Genomic DNA, 24,068 nt, shown 5'->3' on the forward strand with positions numbered 1-24,068 from the left:
CTCGTGCTGGGTATTTCTCCTTTGTAATTTTTGGGTTTGCAAAACCCCTTCATCTAGTCAAGCACTTCCGTTGATACCTTTTCTTTTGTTGTTCTAAACTCGGTTCCTTTGTTAGGCAAGTTGAGTAGGGTTGCTAAGTAGGATGGAGTAATGACAATTTTGTGACCTTTAACGTGCGTCTCTAAATAATCAGCATCATCCTTGTCAACATGGAGACTAGAGTAGAATTCCCTAACCAATCGTGGATAGGAGGTTCCGGGGAGAGAGAAGAGGCATGTCCACTCGTTCTTCTCAATCCATTCAGAAAAAGGCTTTTCGGCAGTAACGAAGCTGGGAGAGAACTAGCGGCATTTGAGGACTTCCAGATTGTGGACTTTTGTGTGAACCTTCACCATGGTTCTAGCCTTGGGTTTCTTCTGCTTTGAGGAACTTGCCGGATCCATTTGACGATGTTTGCTCGGAGTTAGGTTAGACTTAATAGGAGATTTAGGGCTTTCATCGGTGATTAGTTTTCCAGAATTTTCACCGGAGATTTTCTGAGTGTTGGTCATTTTCAGATATTTTTGGTGGAAGATTTGAGAGAGAGAGATTCTGAATACCAAAGGGTTCACGTGTGAGGAGATTTGAGAAGTATTTTATCCATTATTTATATATACCTAAAACGGTCGTATTAATTGAAGTAGCCGTTTTTCCTTGGGGCGTTCAACCGGCAGAGATTCTGTCATTTATGACATTTTCGGCGCATGGGTTGTCTCATAATTGTTTGCCTCTCCTAGGTGCTTTTTATTACACGTGTTAGCATTTAATGGTGCGAGTGGGTTCTAGCGCAATTTTCCTAGAAAATGAACCGTTTGTGACACTGAGTACTTAGTTCTATCAAGATGAATTTTCTATCTTAGTACATGATAGTTGCTCAGTATATGTACCTACTCAGGATAAGCACTCAACATGTATGTCAACTCAGTATGAGGTGATTTTTCTACATTTCAAGTTCAGTAAGTAGGAATTATTTTACTCAGCATGGCATTTGCACAAGGTTCAACTTTTCACTTAGCATGGAAATCATACAACATTTACTTAGGAATTTATTGAAGGGGATTAGACATACCGATAGCTTCCCTTAGTATGTTGAATTGTTCACGTGCCAAAGGCTTGGTGAAGATATCTGCAAGCTGTTCATTTGTTGGCACATAGGTCAGCTTGATCTCATCTTTTAGTACGTGATCTCTGATGAAGTGATGTCTTATGCTGACATGCTTCATCCTGCTATGTTGGATTGGATTTTTGGACAGATCAATGGCACTCTTGTTGTCACATTTGATCTCTATTGTTTCAGTTTTTACTCCATAATCCTCAAGCTGTTGCTTTATCCATAGAACTTGAGCAACACAGCTTCCAGCAGCCACGTACTCAGCTTCAGTTGTAGACAGGGCCACAGATGATTGCTTCTTGCTGAACCAAGATACTAGACAGCTTCCAAGGAAATGACATCCTCCTGAAGTGCTCTTACATTCTAGCTTATCTCGTCCATAGTCAGCATCAGTATATCCAATGAGTGTGAAGTCATTTGAGGTTGGATACCATAGACCTGCATCAACTGAACTCTGCAAATATCTACAGATTCTTTTTACAGCTGTTAGATGAGATTCTCTAGGATCAGCTTGATATCTCGCACAATAACATACTGAGTACTGTATATCCGGTCTACTAGCTGTAAGATAAAGTAACGAACCTATCATACCTCGATAGAGTTTAGTGTCTACTGACTTACTTTTCTCATCTTTGCATAGGACAGTATCAGTACCCATAGGGGTTGATATTGGTTTGTAGTCCATCATATTGAACTTCTTTAACATTTCCTTGGTGTACTTGGACTGGCTTATGAAGATGCCATTCTTACCTTGCTTGATTTGGAGTCCAAGGAAGAAGTTGAGTTCCCCCATCATGGACATCTCGAACTCAGTTTGCATATGTTTGCTAAATTCTTTGCACAAAGATTCGTCAGTAGCACCAAATATTATATCATCTACATATATCTGTGGGAGCAGGGTGTGTTTTCCCTTTTTCTTAATGAACAAGGTTGTGTCAGCTTTTCCCCTGACATAGTTCCTGGTCAGCAGGAAGTTGGTCAACCTTTCATACCAAGCTCTTGGAGCTTGTTTTAGGCCGTACAGGGCCTTTTTAAGTTTATAAACGTGGTTTGGAAATTTTGGATCTTCAAGCCCAGGAGGTTGATTAACATATACCTCTTCGTTTATGAAACCATTAAGAAATGCACTTTTGACATCCATTTGGTATAACTTAAAGTTCATGAAACTGGCATATGCACACAATATATGTATTGCTTCTAACCTAGCAACAGGTGCAAATGTTTCCCCATAGTCAATACCCTCTTGCTGACTATAGCCTTGGGCTACAAGTCGAGCTTTGTTTCTTATTACATTTCCATGCTCATCTAGTTTGTTTCTAAACACCCACTTAGTTCCTATAGGCTTTTGATTCCTAGGTTTAGGCACTAAATCCCATACCTCATTTCTGGTGAATTGGTCAAGCTCTTCTTGCATGGCATTGATCCAATATTCATCGTGCTCAGCATCAGCAAAGTTCTTTGGTTCGTGTATTGAGATGAATGCAACATTGCTGAGGTATTTCCTAAGCTGATCTCTGGTCATCAGCTTGTTGTCAGCAGCATCAAGAATGGACTTTGCTGAATGTCCTCCAGGGATTTTTATTTCTTTGGGCAATGTTGAGTCATTTGGAATAGGTGTTTCTACAATCTCTACAGGAATAGATTGGTCAGTAAAAGTTATTTCAACTTCTTGCTTACCTTTAGTCAGCCCTTGTATTGATGATTCAGAGGCTCCATTCTGATCAGCGGAAGCTGAGCTTGGTTCATCTTCAGTGAGCTGAGTTGTCTTTCCTGTTGGGTCAGCTTCATCGAACTCAACATGAACAGACTCTTCTACAACCTGAGTTCGTTTATTATAGACTCTGTATGCTTTACTGTTTGTTGAGTACCCTAAGAAGATCGCTTCGTCAGCTTTAGCATCAAATTTTGCAAGATTGTCCTTTGTATTGAGTATGAAACATTTACATCCAAAAGCACGAAAGTAACCAATGTTGGGCTTTCGTCCTTTCCAAAGTTCATATGGGGTTTTCTTAAGTATAGGTCTTACTAGAGCCATATTCAGTATATAGCATGCTGCGTGGACAACTTCACCACAGAAGTACTTTAGAAGCCTATTTTCACTCAACATTGTCCTAGCTATTTCGACAATTGTTCTGTTCTTCCTTTCAACAACCCCATTCTGTTGAGGTGTTCTAGGAGCAGAGAAATTGTGGTCAATACCACTGGTTTCACAGAATTCATCAAACTGTTGGTTTTTGAATTCTCCACCATTGTCGCTTCTAATATGAGCTACTTTTAGGTCTTTGTCAATTTCAAGCTTTCTAATAAGTGTAGTGAACATCTTAAAAGTTTCATCCTTGCTACTCAGCAAGATGATCCAAGTGAACCGAGAGAAATCATCTACAATGACCAAGGAAAATTTCTTACCTCCCAAGCTGAGTGGCTGGATAGGTCCGAAAAGATCCAAGTGTAGTAATTCCAATTGTCTCTTAGTTGAGACAATATTTTTACTTTGAAATGACTTTTTGATTTGTTTCCCTTGCTGACAAACTTTACATAATTGATCTTTCTCAAATTTCAATTTGGGTAATCCCTCAACCAATTGCTTTCTGGCTAATTTGGCAAGAAGGTCCATGCTGACATGCCCAAGTCTTTTATGCCATAGCCAGGAGTTATCCTCTTTAGACACTAAGCATATGTTTTTGGAAAACTGTTTTTCTAAATTTAGCATGTATACATTATCTACGCGAGGGGCAGTTAAAATCAATTCATTTGTGTTCCCCTCGAGTATTTGACACTTAGTATCATCGAATACAACCTTTCTGCCGCTCATGCAAAGCTGAGCTACACTCAGCAGATTGTATTTGAGACCTTTAACTAGGGAGACTGACTCAATAATTGGGTTACCTCCGATAGTACCTGAGCCGACTATCTTACCCTTCTTATTGTCTCCGAAGCTTACACTTCCACCTCGTTTAAGCTCTAGTGTGATGAATTGTGTTTCATCACCTGTCATGTGCCTTGAGCATGCGCTGTCTATGTACCACAGCTTTGACTTCTCTACGCATGTCAAGCTAACCTGCATTTTAAACTATTCATTTTTAGGTACCCAATTCTTTTTTGGTCCTTTCTTGTTAGTGTAAACAGGTGCAAAATCATACTTTAATTTGTGACGACATACTTTTATAGTGTGGCCTGGTTTACCACAAAAGTCACAAAATTTTACCCTTTGAGGGTTATACTGAGTGTGGTCAGCATTGTTGTGCTGAGCATGCCAGCATATCTTTGTGGAATGTCCTTTTCTTCCGCAGAAGTCACATTGGACAACTCGCTTGTTATGCCAACACACTTCTTTTGTGTGCCCCCTTTTTCCACAGCATTCACATTGAGTGAACTGCTTATGCTGGCTAGTACTTGTGTACTCAGCATGGGGTTTATTCCTGTTTGAGCCTTTTATTTGACTCTGTAAGATTGTAACATCCTTTCTAAGTTTCTTTGACTCAGATTGAACCTCCGTGACAAGCTTATGCATTATTTGCATGTTGGTATGTAAATCTGAGTTGTCCTGGAGAAGATATCGGAGGTCACTTAGCTTGACCTCTTCAATCTCGTCACACCGCCTGCTAAGTGATTTGATTTTCTTGTTACACTTTTTAGTTAGTGCATATAAATCACTCAAGGCATTTACCATTTCATTTCTAAGCAAGAGTAGAGATGTTACCTCATTGTTGTGTTCCTCCTGGTCAGTTTCATCAGAGAGGTCAGCTTGCTCAGATTGAGATTGGTCAGCTCCATCATCTGCCATGAAGCATATATTGGCAGTTTCATTTTGCTCTGTTTCGGATGATGTTGATTCGTCACTGTCCCTCCATGTTGCTACCATTGCCTTCTTGTTTCCCTTCTTATCTCTTTTTAGGTTTGGGCAGCTTGACTTGATGTGCCCAGTTTGGTGGCACTCAAAACATGTAACAGGCTTGGAGCTGTCCTTCTTATATTTGTCACTAGACTCAGCTTTGTATTTGTCACCTCTTTTGTATGGCCTTTTGCTGTTCCTGTTATTTCTTCTGAACAGCTTCTTCATCTTTCTAGTGAACATGGCTATTTCCTCATCATCAGTTGACTCAGCTTCTGTGGAGTCAGCTTTCATCACTAGAGATTTTTGTTTCTTATCTTCAGATTTTTCTTTTGCCTCAAAATTTTTCATAGAGATCTCATGGGTCAGCAGGGATCCGATTAGCTCATCATATTTGTAGGTAGTCAAGTCTTGAGCTTCTTCTACAGCTGTTTTCTTTGCTTGCCAACTCTTAGGTAGACTTCTCAGGATTTTCTTCACCTGTTCCTCTTCAGTGAAGTTCTTTCCAAGTCTTTTGAGCTCATTTATGATGTTGGTGAATCTTGCGTTCATTTCTGAGATGTCTTCATTTTCGTTCATCTCAAACAGCTCGTAGAGTCTCATATGCTGATTGACTTTGGACTCCTTAACCTTACTGGTGCCTTCATAGGTCACTTCAAGCTTTTTCCAAATCTCTTATGCTGACTCACAACCTGAAATCTTATTGTATTCTGCAGCATCTAACGCACAGTGAAGCATATTTATAGCCGAAGCATTATTTTGCAATTTCCTGAGGTCATCCTCTGTCCACTCAGCTTCGCTCTTAACAATTTTCTCATTGTTAACAGTTTTATATGGCACGTGTGGACCTTGAACAATTGCAAGCCATGCACTCATGTTTGTGGCTTGAATAAAGTTTTTCATCCTATTCTTCCAGAATGTATAATTAGATCCAAAGAATAGGGGAGGTCTAGTGATTGATAATCCCTCAGGGAGTATCTGTGTTGTTTGGTTTCCTGGAAGGAAACGAGTGCTGTTCTCACCCATTTATGGGATCCGCTCAAGATAGTTATATCTTTGAGTAGTGAGCTTAGGCTTTGATACCACTTGTTGGTCCCGTGTGATTAGTTCCAAGGGGGGGTTAGGAACTAATATAACTTTTTTCATTTAATTGTATGCTGACTTAGTTATTCTACTAGTTGGCCAGCTCAGTTTTTGGTCAGTTTGGCCAGATATGCTATAAGACAGCTTTGGACTGATATTGACTAAAGCTGTTTTATTTATAAGTTAGATATTGACACTCTTGGAGGTCAGCTTCTAACTCAACACTTGAAATTACTCAGAGTTAACTTTAAACAATTTTATATGCTGAGTAAATTTCACATACAACACATGCACATATATAAGTTGAGAGAGAGTTTAGAGATTACTCAGTATCACTTATCCTGGTTCGGCCTCTCTGCCTACGTCTAGTCCCCAGAGTCCTCCGGGCTTTTAGAATCCAATACTGAGCTCTTTAAAGGTAGAGCAGAAACCAATTACAAGGCAGTTGAATATGCAAGAGTACCTTCCTCTATTCGTCTACTCAACTCCTACTAAGTGCTACAACCCAGCACCTAGATTTCTCTACCACTGAATGTTTATAACCAAACACTCAGCACAACACTCTCAATTTTACAATTGATAAACACTTGTTCTTTTCAAGTAAAGAACACTTTAGAAGATTACAAGTAATCACTCTAGCATTTACACAAAGAACGAAAGATGGGTGTAAGATCTATTTTTGTAACTAAGTGCTTTTGTATCTTTTCTCTCTTGTATTTTTCTCTTTGTAGTCCGGCAATGATCCAAGGATTTTGATTGTCCTTATATAGGAGAAAATCTGGAATCGGATCATTTTGAAATGATGTAGCCGTTAAGGTTAAAACGGCTCTTTTAGGGGACAGATTCTGGTCAGCTTTAGACTGTTCCGACCATTCCCTTCCTCTGCATTCCTTCAGACGTCAGGTTTGTCTTCTTCTGTCTGGCTTGTCTTTTTGTGTCAATTGTCCTTTACCAATAATCCATTGACCCATACATCTCGGAATGTGTCTTCTGCGTATTTCCAAGGATTCAATTATTGGTACAGAGGGGCGGTAATCATTGTCTTTTAGCTAACGACTTTTTCATGCTGTCCTAAAGAATCACTCAGCTTCTACTTCGTAAAACCTTGTCATTTGCAATTTCCAATCTGAGTGTAAGTTTAGTCAGCTCAGCTTCGTGAGATAGTTGTTGTGGGCGTGTATGTCTTTGTCTTTTGATGCTAAGTTTGATTCCACTCAGCTTTGATACTTTAGGCTTCTATGCTGACCTCTTCCTGTCTTACTTCTTATATTTATCTTTATTTATATTTACACTCAACATTGAACAAACGGATTAGTACAATTAAAATAAAGCACTTAAATTTAATTGTCTCTTAATCATGGATGATTTTGTCAAATCAAAATCTTGTGGAAAGGTGTTTCAACACATACGAGAACGGGTGATCCGGGAACTACATGGAGCGATGTTAGGGAGCCACTTTGGTAGAGATAAGACCTTGGAGGCAGTTAGCTCTCGATACTTTTGGCCTAGGATGAGAAGAGATGTGGTGTATATCGTAGAGCGATGTGAGATTTGCCAAACCTCTAAGGGACATACTACTAATGCCGGATTACGTATGCACTTGCCGGTTCCGGAAACTATTTGGGAGGATCTTTCAATGGATTTTGTGTTGGGGCTACCAAGGACTCAACTTGGTATGGATTCTATCTTTGTGGTGGTGGATAGGTTTTCGAAGATGGCTCATTTCATCCCGTGTCGGAAGACTAATGACGCCACCGCCAAGCTTTTCTTCCGTGAGGTGGTGAGATTGCATGGGGTTCCAAAGAGCATAGTGTCGGATTGGGACACAAAGTTTGTTAGCCACTTTTGGCGAACTCTTTGGGCTATTCTCGGAACCACTTGAAGTTTAGTACCACGGCTCACCCACAAACGGATGGACAAACTGAAGCGGTAAATCGGACTTTGGGAAATCTATTAAGAAGCAAGTGTCGGGACAAACCCAAGATGTGGGATTATGTGCTTGCCCAAGCTGAGTTTGCCTACAACTCTACCGTGAGTTCAACCACTGGGAAGTCACCTTTCGAAGTTGTGTACACCAAAGCACCGAACCATTCGCTTGATTTGGGAGAGGTTTCGAAGGGGGAGAAGAAAATCGTAGCGGCACACAATATGGCCCATGACTACCATCAAATGCACCAAGAACTTCGGCATAGCATTGAGGGGAAAAATAGTAAGAACAAGGCCAAGGTTGATGAGCACCGGAGAGATGTACAGTTTGAGGTGGGGGATGAGGTGATGGTGTACTTGGGAAAGGAGCGACTCATGCATGCTACTAATAGCAAATTGAGGTCGAGGAAGTATGGCCCCTATCGGATCACCAAGAAGATTAGTGCCAATGCCTACCAACTAACCCTTCCTAATTGGCTTGGGAAGATGTCTTCTTCTTTTAATGTGCAGGACCTTAGCTTGTGGAGACCGGAGGGAACATTGCCAACCAAGGCGTCGGAGGCGGAGTCCGACTCTTTCAAAGAAAGGGAGAATGATGAGGGCATCCCTTCCCTAAGTCCGAACCCGGAGCCAAGAGACGAGAACAACGAGAACTGGGGAAACCAGCCTAGCACGCGAGGCGTGCTCACCAAGACACGGGGCTTAAAGGACTCCATTGCCGAAGAATTGTCCAGGATATTAATGACACGGGGCACCTCTCCAAGTGCGCGGGGCGTGAAACTGGAGTCCGAAGTGAAGAGTGTCCAGGATGATGGAATTTAGTGTCCTAAATACAATTGTTTTGGATATTAATATTAATGAATAAATTGTTTATTTGGTCATTTGTTTAATCAGATATATAGCATTAATATGTAACTATATATAAAGGCATAAATCTTTCGCAAAGGAAGTAATCCTAAGTTTATTCAAGTAGTTATAAAGTGTTCATACAAGCATGAAGTGAGACTATACTTTATAATAGACTGATAGACTTAAAGTAAACCCAAGTCAAGTAATATGTTATAGGGATTGGCATATTGCTGTTGAGACTTGCATGTAACAGTGTTTTCTGTCGAGACAGAAAGCTGATCTCACAAGCTTTAGATATTCTGATATCTAGACAGTTACATGGATCTGATGAAGGAGTTCATTAGGATTGGGACCCGACTTGAGATAACAGAATGGAATGATTTATCTAATGTGTCAACTGTTCATCTCATCGGTATTAGTAGGTATAACTAATCCTCAGACTCAAACATTCATTAATTAGTAATTATGGATTGCGGAGTCTGATACTTTGATTCTGTGCGAGCACAATCGAATAGGTGAGAGCCTAGGGTGTGTGAGAGCAGGGTTGGGTATCACGCGAAGTAATTACAGAATGGTTAATGTCAGATTGAGCATTCGTCACTCCCGATAAATGGGAGATATATCCAAAGGGCCGCTTGTGGTGAATTGACTGAAATCCTTGCAAGGTGATACAGTTAAGAGTAGAAATAAACATTTCACTTAACTTATCTTTCAGAGTGAATTCAACCTGTACAAGTAAAACCGGACTCTTCGTTATATGTAACCTTGATATGTTCCATGGTTATAAGGAATTGACCGAAAGGATATAGTTGATGAATGATCGTATTATACTGTACCTAATACAGAAAGGTTAATGTCAGTCATCAACCTGACTTCTTAATTGCTCTGGGGAATATCATAGGTTCTGCTAGTAACAGCTCTCGACGGTATTCCGTTATATATATGTTGGAATTAATCGTGATAAATAATTTCAAATGATATATACGGTTAGTGGCAATAAAGAACCTAATGGGTCGCATATGGGACTTGGAATCGGATGACGAAAATATAATTAGTGGGACATACACATACGGGCCGAAATTTACATTAATTTAGGGATAATTAATTTGATTAATAATTATAATTTGATTATGGTTATCAATTAAATTAAAAGATTATCTGATAATATTAATTAGAAGTTTTATGTGATTAAAACTCTAGTTAATTATCCCTAACATTAATTAATTATTAATTTGATTAATAATAATTATCTAGATATAATTAGTTATTATTTAGATAATAGTAAAGTGTTTATTTAATTATCTAATTAGGAATCCTATTCCGAATAAAATTCTAATTATTTAATTACATAACACAACTTGGATTAGGGTTAAGAAAAGTCTATAAATAGACTCCCCTAACCCCTAAATTTCGACACACATAAAATAGAAGAGGAGGAATCGTTCCGTCTTTTCGTCTTGGCTAATTCACTTTATTTCTTACTCCCTCTTTGATCTCGTATCGATTTCCGTTAGAGGCAATCATTGCGATTGCTATTCATTGAAGGTTGATCACTGATTATCTTTTGATTTTGTGTTGAATCAAACGTTCGTGGTTCACGAGTTGATAATAACAAATTGTGGGCACTTCGTTTGCAACGGTAGATAGTTCATCAATACTATCTATCCCTCTTTATATGAAATAACAATTAACAGATCTTGGAAAAGGGAAATAGATAAAATAGATAAAATTTTATTATTCCGCTATGCCTAGGCTTGTCTATTTTCCTACACAGGAGGCCGACTACGCGGGGCGTACCACCAGGGACGCCACACGTGAAGTCCATCAACAAGGATCGCCAAGATCAGAGGCTCCAATACGCGGGGCGTGACTCCAGGAACGCCACACATGAAGTGCTCCTCGAAGACTCTCCAATCTCAGTAGCTAAGTCACGCGGGGCGTGTCCTGCCAGAAGGATACTTCCCCTCCAAGTTCTTACCTTTGAGGGACAGATCCTGCTCTTGTGTAATTACTGTTTTACCATCACCCCCTATTTACTAGGTTGCCATTATTTCTTTCCCTTCCAATCTCACCCTTGTTCCTATGTTTTGCTAGAAACCCTATTCAAGGGCTTTTAGTCTTTTCCCTCTTATTTTGTTGGAGTATATAAGCTCCTTTATTTGTAATGAAACCTAACTTTTTATGAAATTTATCTCAAGCCTCCATTGGAGCTCAAGGTTCATCCTTATTTTGGGTTTATTCAACCTTCAAGTTTAGCTTGAAAAGATTGTATTCTTTGTGAGTTTACGATTAAAACTCTCAGTCGATTTCACGCTACATCAAATATATTTAATCGTTATGAATATATGATCATATATCTATATTATTTTCGTAAAAAGAAAATATCACCATATACATGTTAATTAGACAATAAAATAAAGGGAAAAGTACTTGTGATTACACTTGTTTTCGATCGACACTCCTTGTAGTTTAAAAATTTATAAAATGGTACCTTAAGGTTCATTCCGTTAGCAAACACAGACCAAATTGACTAACGGTGTTAAAAGTTAAAGGGAAAATAGTTAATTTTGTCATTATATTTATTTATTTTATAAATTAATCCCTTTTATTATCTAATTATCACAAACCCTAAAATAAAAAAAATAAAAATCAAATACACCATCTTCTCCATCTCTCTTTAATTTCTTATTTTTCTTGTTCTTTCTCTCTTTTTAATTAGGCTCTTCTATATGAGTTTATCACTATTTATATTTAAAAAAATTAATTTTCATAAATATATATAATAGACAAACAAAAATTCCCCCCCTCTAGTTTTAGGTCCTAGGGTCAGTGCATCCCGAGCGTAGACCCAGGACCGGTCCTACTTTTAATATATGATGATTCATAACAAGGAAGAGATAAGAATTTTACATCAAAATAATATGCACTGGAGTCTGGAGGTGCTCTTGCTTCATTATATACTCTATAAAAATATATCAAACACTAAATTTATCCTTCGAATAAATTACATCTAGTAATCAATTTTAAAATATTGTATAAAAACCACTAAATTTTACCTATTTTAATATAAAAGCCACTATAATTATTAATCAGTATTTTTAACTCTTTTTCAAAAGTAATCTCATCTTTTTACCTCCCATTTTTTTATCCATATTTTACCTTAAAAATTTAATAACGAGAGGAGAGATGATAAGGTTGCCTATTAAAAAAGGTTTAATACAGTAAAACTTCTATAAATTAATATTTGATAAATTAATAAACTTTTTAAAATAATAATTTGTTCTGGTTCTAATTTGGACCAGTTCAAAAAATGATCAATTTTAATAAATTAATAAGATAATAATTTTCTAGAACAATCCTTTATTATAAATACATTATATTATTATCTCTATAAATTAATAATTTCTTAAATACATATGTGAAATATAGGCCTAATACACAAATAACCCCTGAACTTGTCCAAATATTGCAACTGCCCCCCTCAACTTTTAATTGTAACAACTTACCCCTCAAACTTGTCCAATTGTAAAATATAACCCCTCAAACTTATCCAATTGTAAAACATAACCCCAAATTAGGATTATTTTTACCCCGTACTTGAAGCAACCGTAAAAATATTTCCCCGAATTCGTATCACGCTATGAAATCTTCAATGGAGCTATTTCTCCACATAAACACATTTTCACCCACATAATATCTCAAAACTTTGAATCAAGAAATCACTAAAAAACGAATAGCAATAACAAAAAGAAGAAGAAGAAGTTGAAGAATAAGTTGAAGAATTGAGGATTTAGTTACTTAAATACTGATTTTTTTTTTGGATCTAAAGATCTGATTATCATATTCCACGAGCGTTTGCAGCTTTTGTATTTCACGCGTTTCTTCAATTGCAGTCAGTGTCAACAATTTGGGGTTCTGTTTTACAATTGAACAAGTTTGAGGGGTTATGTTTTACAATTGGACAAGTTTGAGGAGTAAGTTGTTACAATTGAAAGTTTGATGGGGCAGTTGCAACATTTGGACAAGTTTAGGGGGTTATTTGTGTATTAGGCCTGAAATATATATAAACATACATACTTAGGATAATTTAGCAAAATATGAATCTATAGTATTTTGTTTTTTCTTGAAATTTAAATCTAGTTGAATTTCATCTCTAACTATTCTCAGTGCATTCAAAAATTCTGGTGTATCCTTGTCAAATTGTAACAAAAAATTATAAAGAGTGGATGATGCTATAATTGCTTCCTTTCTTGTGACTGATTTCAAAGGTACTGAATCATCCTCATTTTTGGTATGATTTGAAACAACATTCTATATAAATTTATATAGTATTAATTCATTAACTATGATACATTGAATATATTTAGCATAAATACAATGAACTTCAAAGTTCAATTAACTTTTATATAATGCACATTTAATTTTATTTGTTCACTGATTTTAGACAAAAAATTTATTTAAATTAGTAATTTAAAATTTATTTAAAAAAGAAATTAAAATCACTCTATAAATTAATAATTATTAATTTATCGATTAATTAATAACTTTATAAATTAATAAAATTCCATGGTCCCAACATTATTAATTTATAGATGTTTTACTGTACATTATTAGTTCCCAAATTTGTCCAAAAAATTTGAACGCCTCTGAACTTTTAAAATATCCCAATAGCCCTTTAACTTACATAAAATGTCCAATTAACCTTCTAAATTTGTGTAAAATATAATTAATTAATTACTCGATTGCAAAAAAAAATTAAATTACATGTGGTTTAAAATATTATTACATAATTCACATAATAGATTAAAAAAAAGTTTTTATTTGCTCAACTATAAAACTTGTATTCTCTAATATTAGAACCGCATACTTCGACCTTGGTCGTTTACTTTTTTAAAACGCGTGTAATACATCTTCCACATTTAATTTACTTTTTTTTTGCAACCTAGTGATTAATTGATTATATTTTACGTAAATTCAAGGTCTAACGGAACATGTTAGGCAAGTTGGAGAGACTGTTGGGACACTTTTAAAATTCAGAGTATCAATCAAACTTTTTGAACAAGTTTAAAAGACAAATGATGTATTAACGTGAAAAGATGAAGCATATGTCATAATGACTGTTTCATAGTTTTTATGTTACGTTTCAAAATGCAGTATCATACCGTAAAAACGAGTAAAATCAGTGGCAATTGATGTAATTTACCCTAATTTTGGACAAGTGGAAAAATGATGAGATCATCATGTTCAAAGGCAGGTAGTACACTTTGACTGATAAATGCAGAAATTGTGGACAAAAGAGAGAGAGAGAGAGTGATAGAGTTCTGTATAAATATCTTTTCTTTTCTTTTTGGTGTAATATTTAATACTTTTCTCCCTTTTCACATGAAAAGAGTGGGTTTCACAGAAACAGAAAAATGGGAATAATGGAAGATAACAATGGAGGAGATATCAACAACAACACAGATAAAAAACAACTTGATGCTGGTGCTCTTTTTGTTCTCAAATCCAAAGGTATTTATTTATTTATTCTTTTCCATATCTAATTCTAAAGTAATTCTGATATTATTTCAAATCTCATTAATACAAAATTTATTACACCTTTCTAATCTCAACTTCTTCTGTTAATTTCAAAGAAAATTTATTACCCCTTTCTAATCTGAAGAGGTACAGCCATTTACAGATCGGTATTTATATTTCTTTTCGTTATAAAACAAACTCTTTGATTGGTGTTGTTAGCCATTTTAGATTGACTTTACTAAATTTAGTGCGATAACGATCTTTAACATGAAAAATTTCAACAATTTTAAGTAATTTTAGTTCTATAATAAATATGATTTTGAGCAATTTAGTTCCATAGTAAATAGTGTGGCAATTGAACTTCAATTCTTAATGGTATGACCATTGAATTTACACTTTTCAACATTGGTGGCCACTTAACTCCTCAAAACGACCATTGACGGTCTCAAAATAAAACTTTCAAAGAGTTAATGACATTCTAAGGAACTTTAATTCTTGAAAATTTTAGTTTTGAGGTCATTTAGGTGTTGTTTGGTTAAGAGAGAGAAAGTGAATTTTTAAAGAGAGAAAGCTCCAAAAAGGTGATTTTGGAAAATAAAAAATTTGATTTCCTTTGAAATGTTGGTCTAAACAACTTTAATTCTTGAATATTTTCATTTTGAGGTCGTTAACAGTCATTTTGAAAGTTAGTTAAAGTTGAGTGACAATCGATGTAAGAAAGTGTAAAGTTCAGTGACCATACTATTAAGAATTGAAGTTCAATGACCACAATGTTAATATGAGTAAAGTTCAATGGTCATAGGTGTAATTTATCCATAGTAAATATAATACTAAACAATTTTAATTTTTAAAATTTTTATTTTGAAGTTGTTATCGGATAAATTTGGCAAAGTCAATCTAAATGACTAATACCAACCACATACAAGTACCAATCTGCAAAAATACGAAACCACGTTAATTTTATTTAAAATTAATCCTTTATTTTATAAAACTATAATTTAAACTAAATTGTTGGGAAATTTATTTGATACTGAGAAATTTGAGTTGAAAATAATAAATATTTGATTTATATTTAATTTTTGTATAGGATCTTGGATTCATTGCGGGTATCATTTGACAACATCAATAGTAGCTCCACCATTACTAAGTCTTCCGTATGCAATAAAATATCTTGGATGGCAAGCTGGCATTTTCTGTTTAATTATTGGAGCTCTTGTCACTTTTTATTCCTACAATTTGCTCTCTTTGGTACTTGAACATCATGCTCTTTTGGGCAATCGCCAACTTCGTTTTAGAGACATGGCCAATCATATTTTAGGTACGTAACCCCGTTTTTTTTACGATTTTACCCTTTATGTATGATTACGTAGTGTTAAAAGACCAATTTGCCCCTGGTGAGCCGGTTCAAGTTTGGGGGTGTTTTATCAAAATGTGCCTCTAAAATGTCATGGGTCTTGTTACTAGGCTTTGTCCGAATCAGATCATCTAACATAATTATGTTAGACTTGTTTATAGCATGGGCCGGGCCGAGCCCGGCCCAGGATCAATCGTGCTAAACTCTAAAATCATCTATCCATGCACAAAGCAGTCCGCACTATTCAAAGGTTGGGCTCGGCTCGAGAAAAAATTATAAATCCCAGCAGTGGCGGAGCCAGGATTTTATGTTCGGGGGGGCTAATTTTAGCCTTGTAGGTAGTGTCGGTGGAATTTTTTGAAATCCAGCCCGTGAGGGCTAGGCAAATTTTTTTTAGCCTCAATCTCCTAAAACTTTGTCATTTTGGATGAATTTCTTATGATGTTTATAAAGTAAATTTAATTCAAAAATTGAGTTTTTTTAGTTTTAAAATTAAAAAAAGTAATTCAAAAGGGTTAAAAAGATAATATCAAAATAAAAGAGAGAGTTTTACGGGATTTGAACCCTTGATCTATTGTATTAAAAATTATTTCTTAACCAACTCAACTATCTTAATATATTGTAATGACACTACAAATACACCAATATGTATCAAAATTGGAGGGGGGGGGGGGGGGGGCTGTTAACAACCGAAAACATGGAGTCGGCGGCAGTGGCGGAGCCAGGATTTTGTATCTATATGGTTTAGAGTAATTTTCTAATTTCCAGCCCGTCAAGATTGGGCAAAATTTTTTTTGTTCTTCAGCATAAATTGTTTCGTTTTAGTACATATACATATTTAATTTTTTAATTTAAGGAAAAAATTATAGTTAGATTAATAATAATGATGAAAAAATAATTAAATTAGATAATAATATTGATATTTTAATTTAAGAAAAAAATTATAGTTAGATAAAAAACAATGATAAAAAAAATTAATATTAACACTACACAAATGGAAAAAAAAGAATAATTATGGATACATTTAGACAAAAAGTGAGGAGTACATTATTAGGATAGAGAAAAATATGAGATAAAAAAATGTTGACAAGGAGGCTCGAACCTGAGCCATCATGGAAATCAAGATGTCATTTGATAGCTCCTTAACAAACAGTCCGCGTCCAATTTCTTGTAAAATGGTTACAGCCTAAAGTATAAGTACTAATTAAATTATTTTGGGGGCTACCCAGAATTGAACCGTTACTCCTTAAGGGTGAAGCCAGAGTCCGGGGGGCTGGAGCCCCCCGGGCTCCGGGCTGTTTCCGCCGCTGAATCCCAGGCTCAGTTTAGCCTAGCCCGCCTAAACATTTTACTTTGAAATTTATTTAATAATATCAAAATGAATCTTTTTCGACATATAAAACTAGTATAAAGGCTTGATACATTTATTATCATATGTATTTGGTCCAAAATTTCAACTGCTCTACTGAGCTTTTAAAAGATTTAAATGACCTCATATTTTTATCTAATTGCATTAAATAACAATCTATTATTGTTCAATTGCAATTTAATAACTTCATATTGTCCAATAGCATTCAACAACCTTAGAACTTCAATTGTCAGTCAGCTTTCAAAAGTTCCTAATTATCTATTTATTTAACATTTTCCTTTTGACATGTGACGGAGTGTGTTTCTTATTTTCCGCATCCAATAAATTCATATGGTATATTGAATGCAATTGGATAAGAATTGAATTGAGGACATTTAGAACTTTTAAATGTTTTGGGGAGTCAAGTACATATATCAACCAATATATTGGGCCTTGAATAACAAATCCAAACATTTTTTTATCGCCTGTTTAGAATTAAAAGGCAAAAAAAACAGTTTCGAAAAATGGAACCAAATGGACATTTAAAGTCCGTTTATTTTACCTACTGTTTGCTGCTATTGTTTATTGTTACAGTTGAAAAATACTGTTTTTCCAAAAAGCAGAGATTCTCTGTTTTTGTAAAAATATTAAATTTTCAGGTGTAAAAAGCAAACAAAATGTCTTTAACCAAATAAATAAAACTCTCATTTTCAAAAAGCAAACGGGAGTATGAAAAGCAGCGATCAAACACCTCCTAATCTAACCGGGATGCTTGAATTTCTAACTTCTAGTGTTTTACTTAAACAAAAGGAAAAACCTACCTAACTTATAAATTAATTTATGACAAAATTGACATATTTATTTTTTGGAAGACAAAATTGACATATTTAATTTGCTCCACCTGTACTATATTGTGACATTGATTTAGTAATTAAATGTCACCAACAATTAATTGGACAAGAATTTAATATTGGTGGTTGCTGAAAGATGTAGCAATTAATTTATTGTCAAGTTGTGCCAAAAACGTGATTTTATTGGCAGGTGTTTTATTTCAAAAAATACTCTTATACATTTAAAATTTAATTTGAAAATATTAATGTTACCAAAGTATAAAAAAAAGAACTAAGTCTTACCAAAAAAAAAAAAAAATAATAAAAAAAAGAACTAAGCTTGTTTTCATTGAAGGATTTTTGTATTTGAGTGATGCTAAATTTTCTCAACATAAATTACAATTATGAATTATATTTATTTAAATGACATGATTTTTGAATTTATCATATTTATATTTAAATATCATACAAAATTTATGTATTTATCTAGATAAAAAGAGTTCAACGCAAAGTATTGGTAATATTTATGATCATCAAATATCAAATTGTGTCAATAAGAAATAACTAATAAAATTTAAATTTTGTTTCAATAAAATCACATAGATAAATTTCCAATAATTTTGAAGTTCAAAATAATAAGGGACATGAATAAAATAGAAAAATAGGGACAAATAACATCGCTAATGTCACATCGCTTGTTCACATGTTAACATGCTATTGTTGGTCGTTATTTACTGATAGTGACCGATTTTGCTATATTTTGGAAGTAATTCATCTGACAAATTAAAATCGTTTTGCATATTACTTAATGGAAAATGATTAATGTAAAGCAATATTTATATATTGATTAGTCGAATGTATTATTTTCGGAGTATCCGAATTACTTTTGTGGATATTTAACCTGACGGTGTTTTCAGGGCCAAAATGGGGACGATATTATGTGGGTCCAATTCAGTTCATGGTGTGTTATGGTGCAGTTGTTGCCTGTACACTACTAGGAGGACAATGTATGAAGGTAATTATAAATATGGTTGCACAATTGATTAACGCTTTAAATTTATAAAATATTTCGTTAGGTCTCTGAACTTGCTTAAACTTATTTATCGGCTAAATTGACTCCTAAAGTTATTTACAATGCTATCGACTTTGCTTAAAGTAATATACATTTCAATTTATTTAAATCCTTTATTATTCTGATAATGGATTTAGGGGGGTTAATCATGTCACGTTCAATAAATTCAGAAGACTAACGAGAGACTTTATAAATTCAAGGGGGTCAATCAGTTTTCTGGACGAAGTTCAAGGAGCTCCTAATATATTAAGCTAAAAAACATTCATATTATGGTCAATAGTAATTTTAACTCTAAGATCATATATAGTATAATTATAAGAGCCCAACATGATACATTCAAGTGTTTTTTAGGAGTTGCATATCAATTGATTCAAAAATACGAATCTTGCGTTTTTATCGATTTCCGAATAAGTTTTTGGATAAAAATGTCTTTAAAATCTTGACAACATATTTGATTTTTTTTATATAACACATAGATTTGTTCAAGGGTTGGGCTACACTGGTCCCAATGAGATTTCACTTATACACACGCTTAGTCCAAGCCCAATTCAACCTATTATTAATTTAAGCAGGTTCAGATTTAAAAATCAAATCTTAAATTCAACTCAAATAAACCACCTAAACAAGAATACATATTTTCCTAATAAAAAATAAAATTATACTTAAAAGTAAATATAATAATTAATATTAGTAGAACGGTCCGGATTGGAATAGGTCAAGCTAACTCGATATTAAATTTTGTTTGTCCACGCCTGGCACCAGAAATGGGCCTAGACTAGTACTCAGGTCCATGGATAGGTCTACTAACATAATTCGGACAAAATGAGACCCATGATGTTATACATGTGTCTTTCATCTGTTAGTCATGAATAATTACATGACATACAAGTGAAGTGGCATAACGAGATTCATGACTTAAGAGACAACTCTAATCTCCAATATAATGTCTTAATTGATATAGTTTGTCAACGTTAGACTATTTCCATTTCATTTCATTTCCTTATTATTTCAAGCATCAATTTGATTCTGAGGTGAAGATAGTCTTAATCTCTAAATTATATCATTTGTAATGTTAGGGTAAAATTATTATTCTATGCCAATGCTAATATTATTTTTACACCGACCTTGGGTCCAAAAAGAGGGGCAATGCCCCGCCTCCGATTCACGGAATAAGTAAAATAACGTTAAAAGTAGTGGTATTTCACCGTTGCCGTTCCCAATGCTTATTTTACATCATACTAAGTTGTTCGTATTTATTTTATATTTATGCAGGCAATTTACATATTGTCAAGCCCAAATGGAAATATGAAGCTTTATGAATTTATAATAATATTTGGAGGACTAATGTTGATATTAGCTCAAATTCCATCTTTCCACTCTTTGAGATACATCAACTTGATATCCCTCCTTTTATGCATTGCTTACAGTGCTTGTGCCACTGCAAGTTCCATCCATATTGGTAAGCATTCTTACGGTCCGTTGGTTTACCGTTATTTGCTATTACTGTTTGCTGTTTGAAAAAACTGTTTTTTCAAAAAGCAGATATTTCTTTCTTTTGTAAAAAACTATTTTTCAACTATAAAAAGCAAACAGAAGATATCTAATCAAACACCTAAAACTCTCAATTTTAAAGTGAAAAGGTAAACATGATGTGAAAAGTACGTAGCCAAACACCTCTTAATAAATTAATTTAACTGTACTTTATTTTTTTAATTATAAATAATCAATTAAATCCGATATAAGGATTAATTTTGCTCTTAAAGTTATGAGAGAAATTCAATTTTACTATAGTATAAAACAGCACAATTCTGCTCTTATGGTAAAAAATTTAGTTCAGTTTTACCTCTTTTTACAAAGAATTTTGTCGCTAATTGTTGTTAGTATTTATTTTGAAAAGGGTAAGACTAAGGTGCTGTTTGATAAAACTGAAAATTAAGTGCTGAAAAAATAAGTACTGAATTTTAAGTGCTGAATATCATAAGTGCTGAAAATATTGAATGATTTAATTTTTTAAAAAATATTAGCTGATAATGTTTAACTTAAAATGATAAGTTAAATATTTTGACTTATCAAAATAAGTGGTTTTTAACTTAATTAACTAATTTAAGTGGTGGAAAAACAACCGTTAGCAAACGCAGTTAAATAAAATAAGTGCTTAATATTTTAATTTAAGCAATTAAGTGGTTTATCAAACAATGCATTACATTTTCTATTATACGGGTAAAATTGAGCTAAATTTTCTACTATGAGAACAAAATTGGACTATTTTATACTACAAGGGTGAAATTGATTTTTTCCAAGCATCTTGGGAGTTATTTTAATCCTTATTAGATTAAATCCTTAAATTTAACTAGTAAGATCAAATATATATGATCTAAATAATATATATTATTGCATATATAATTTATATCTTAATATATTTAAATTGTTTTTTTCAATTAATAGGAAATTCATCCCATGAACCGAAAGACTATTCTCTAAAAGGAGAGGCAGATGATAAGATTTTTGGAGTTTTTAATGCAATTGCCATTATTGCCACAACATATGGCAATGGGATTATCCCGGAAATTCAGGTATGATCAGTAGCAGAGTCGGAATTTTAAATTTACATAAATGTAATTACAATCTTTTTGGAGATGCCGAAAGTAAAGAATTCTCGGCGAGAACCCACTAGTCGTCAGAAATATGGAAAAACTCCATGAAATCTTCATACATGGTTTTTAATATTTTATGTAAAAGTATCAAAAAAAAAAAAAATATCAATTCAGCATCCATAAATTAGTAGAGAGTACCCCAAGCACCCCTTGTCAATTAATCTTGGAGGGGTGGACTACAGGGGTCACGGAGGTCCATCAACCCTTCAACTCCTTGGAGAAAAAACAAAAATTGTATTTACCGATGGAAAAATCTGTTGGTAATTCCGCTATTATAGAATCTGACAAATTTTATATTACACAGTTAGTGACGGTTTTTTCCGTCGTTGCTTTTTAATCCTAAGAAGTAATCTTTGTTTCTTACTAAATTTTTGGCTCTAGTTTCGCCGTTGGTGCAACAGACCCCGTGCACCTCCTTCCTCCGACACTGAATTTAACTAAAAAGAAACAAAATGAATATTTGCAGGCAACCGTAGCGGCACCCGTGAAGGGGAAAATGTTCAAAGGACTATGCATGTGTTACACTGTAGTATTAATCACATTCTTCAGTGTAGGCATTTCTGGATATTGGGCATTTGGTAACAAAGCTGAAGGTCTCATTCTTACCAATTTTGTAAACAATGGAAACCCATTAGTGCCTAAATGGTTTGTTCTAATGACCAACATTTTCACTATTCTACAACTTTCAGCAGTTGGTGTGGTATGATTCTCACTCTTTTTTCTCTTAATTTCTTTAATTATATCACATTTAATTTAAATCCAGTAGTCAAATTAAATCCAGTAGGCATTCGCGCATAGAGTTGCATAAAAATAATAGATGTAAGGTATAAATTTAGTTTTATGTTTATTAGAGGACGGATTTAGTCTCCACCTACAAAATGGTGCAATATTAAGTCCAACTTTTACTAGACGGTGTAATTTCAAGCTTTGTTTAGGAAAGATGAGGAGTTTTCCATGTACAATTTCATGTTTTGACCACCCTCTAATATCTAAGGTCATGATCATCCAATAAAGTTTGAAACTACACATATTTATTAGTGAAAAAGCTCATCTTTCGCAAATGAGATTTGAAATTGCACCGTCTGAGGCTTAAGATTGTACTATTTTGTGCAAGGGTTAAATGCACCATTAGTGACTAAACTTACGTGGTCGTCTCAAAATGGTCAGTCAACTTCAATTTGTCTCAATAAAATCAGTCAACTTTGAGTGTTGTCTTAATTAAGTCACTCTAGCAATTTCAGCGGTTAAAAGATATCGAAACAATGACATGGCTGAGTCAACTAAGATCGCTGACCAAAACGACTCGTGGCAGCTAGGTGTCGCATACGTGGATGTCACATGTCGTTTGAGTCAGAGATTTGAGTTGACTCATGCTGACGTGTCAGCCGTACCATCATTTTGATGCTTTATAATCACAATGTTCAGACAAATTAAAGTTGAATAACCATTTTGAGACAACTGTATAAATTCAATGGCCAATAGTGCATTTAACCTTTTTGTACATGAAGGTTAAATTCGTTCTCTCCCAACAATCGTTAGGATATCTATTCCAAAATAATAATAAAATTTATTCTTAAACCTTACCATTGATGTTGTGTCACAGGTTTATTTGCAACCGACGAACGAAGTACTTGAACGGACCTTTGGGGATGCCAAAAGTAAAGAATTCTCGGCGAGAAACGTTATTCCGCGACTAATTTCGAGATCTTTGTCGGTAATAGTAGCAACTACAATTGCTGCAATGCTTCCATTCTTTGGTGACATTAATGCATTGATAGGAGCTTTTGGGTTCATGCCTTTAGACTTCATCTTACCTGTTGTTTTCTTTAACTTGACATTTAAACCGTCGAAAAGGAGTCTTGTCTTCTGGCTGAATATAACTATTGCTACAGTTTTTTCGGCATTAGGAGTCATAGCAGCAGTTGCCGCAGTTAGACAAATAAGCCTTGACGCCAAAACTTATCGGTTATTCGCCAATGTATGATTAGGTCTAGTATATAGTATTGAGAAGCTAGAACAAAAAGTTCGGGGATAGATAGATGAAAATGTATTAAAAAATTCATCGTCAATGAATATTTAGGACAAATTTTGTGAGTAATATGGCAAATTTGCTACAAAATCTGAATAGATTGAAAGAGAAATTATATTTTAAATGATGGAATTGTTTGTCGTAATTTTATTTTTTTTCTTCATTTTTTCCTTAATTAAGTTGGAGGTTCAGGGAAATGTTTGCAGATTTGAATATAAATTTGAGCTTATGACTAAGCTTGGACATGATTATCACAATAAGGATATATGTAGTTCACACGGAAAAAAATTAATAAAACAAATCATCATGTGGGTGAAAACTCTTGTTATTTGTTAGAAATGATGAATTTTTTTATCCACATTTAACATCTGATCCAGACAGAGATGAGAGTATATGGAGGGTCCGTCGCAATCCCAATCACTCA

The 24,068-nt window shown here is 34.4% G+C and overlaps 1 protein-coding gene across 1 annotated transcript; it reads left to right on the forward strand.

Annotated features, from left to right (window-relative positions):
* Window positions 1–14,183: 14,183 nt before the first annotated feature.
* On the forward strand, window positions 14,184–23,768 carry LOC136223266 (GABA transporter 1). Its single transcript, XM_066011177.1, has 7 exons — window positions 14,184–14,351; window positions 15,445–15,675; window positions 18,807–18,904; window positions 20,234–20,420; window positions 21,407–21,534; window positions 22,082–22,315; window positions 23,219–23,768. Exons 1-7 carry the CDS (start codon window positions 14,255–14,257, stop codon window positions 23,597–23,599), a joined length of 1,356 nt encoding a protein of 451 aa, XP_065867249.1. The 5' UTR covers window positions 14,184–14,254; the 3' UTR covers window positions 23,600–23,768.
* The last annotated feature ends 300 nt before the right edge of the window (window positions 23,769–24,068 follow it).

Source organism: Euphorbia lathyris, chromosome 3 (genome assembly GCF_963576675.1).
Source record: "Euphorbia lathyris chromosome 3, ddEupLath1.1, whole genome shotgun sequence".
In the NCBI taxonomy this organism is placed as follows: Eukaryota; Viridiplantae; Streptophyta; class Magnoliopsida; order Malpighiales; family Euphorbiaceae; genus Euphorbia; species Euphorbia lathyris.

What these genes read in the sequence shown, in the direction of transcription:
- LOC136223266 (XM_066011177.1), top strand. Translation starts at nt 14,255, where the DNA reads ATGGGAATAATGGAAGATAACAATGGAGGAGATATCAACAACAACACA. An exon ending in CATGGCCAATCATATTTTAG is followed by an intron (nt 15,676 to 18,806) that starts GTACGTAACCCC and finishes CGGTGTTTTCAG; the next exon opens with GGCCAAAATGGGGACGATAT. An exon ending in GGATTATCCCGGAAATTCAG is followed by an intron (nt 21,535 to 22,081) that starts GTATGATCAGTA and finishes GAATATTTGCAG; the next exon opens with GCAACCGTAGCGGCACCCGT.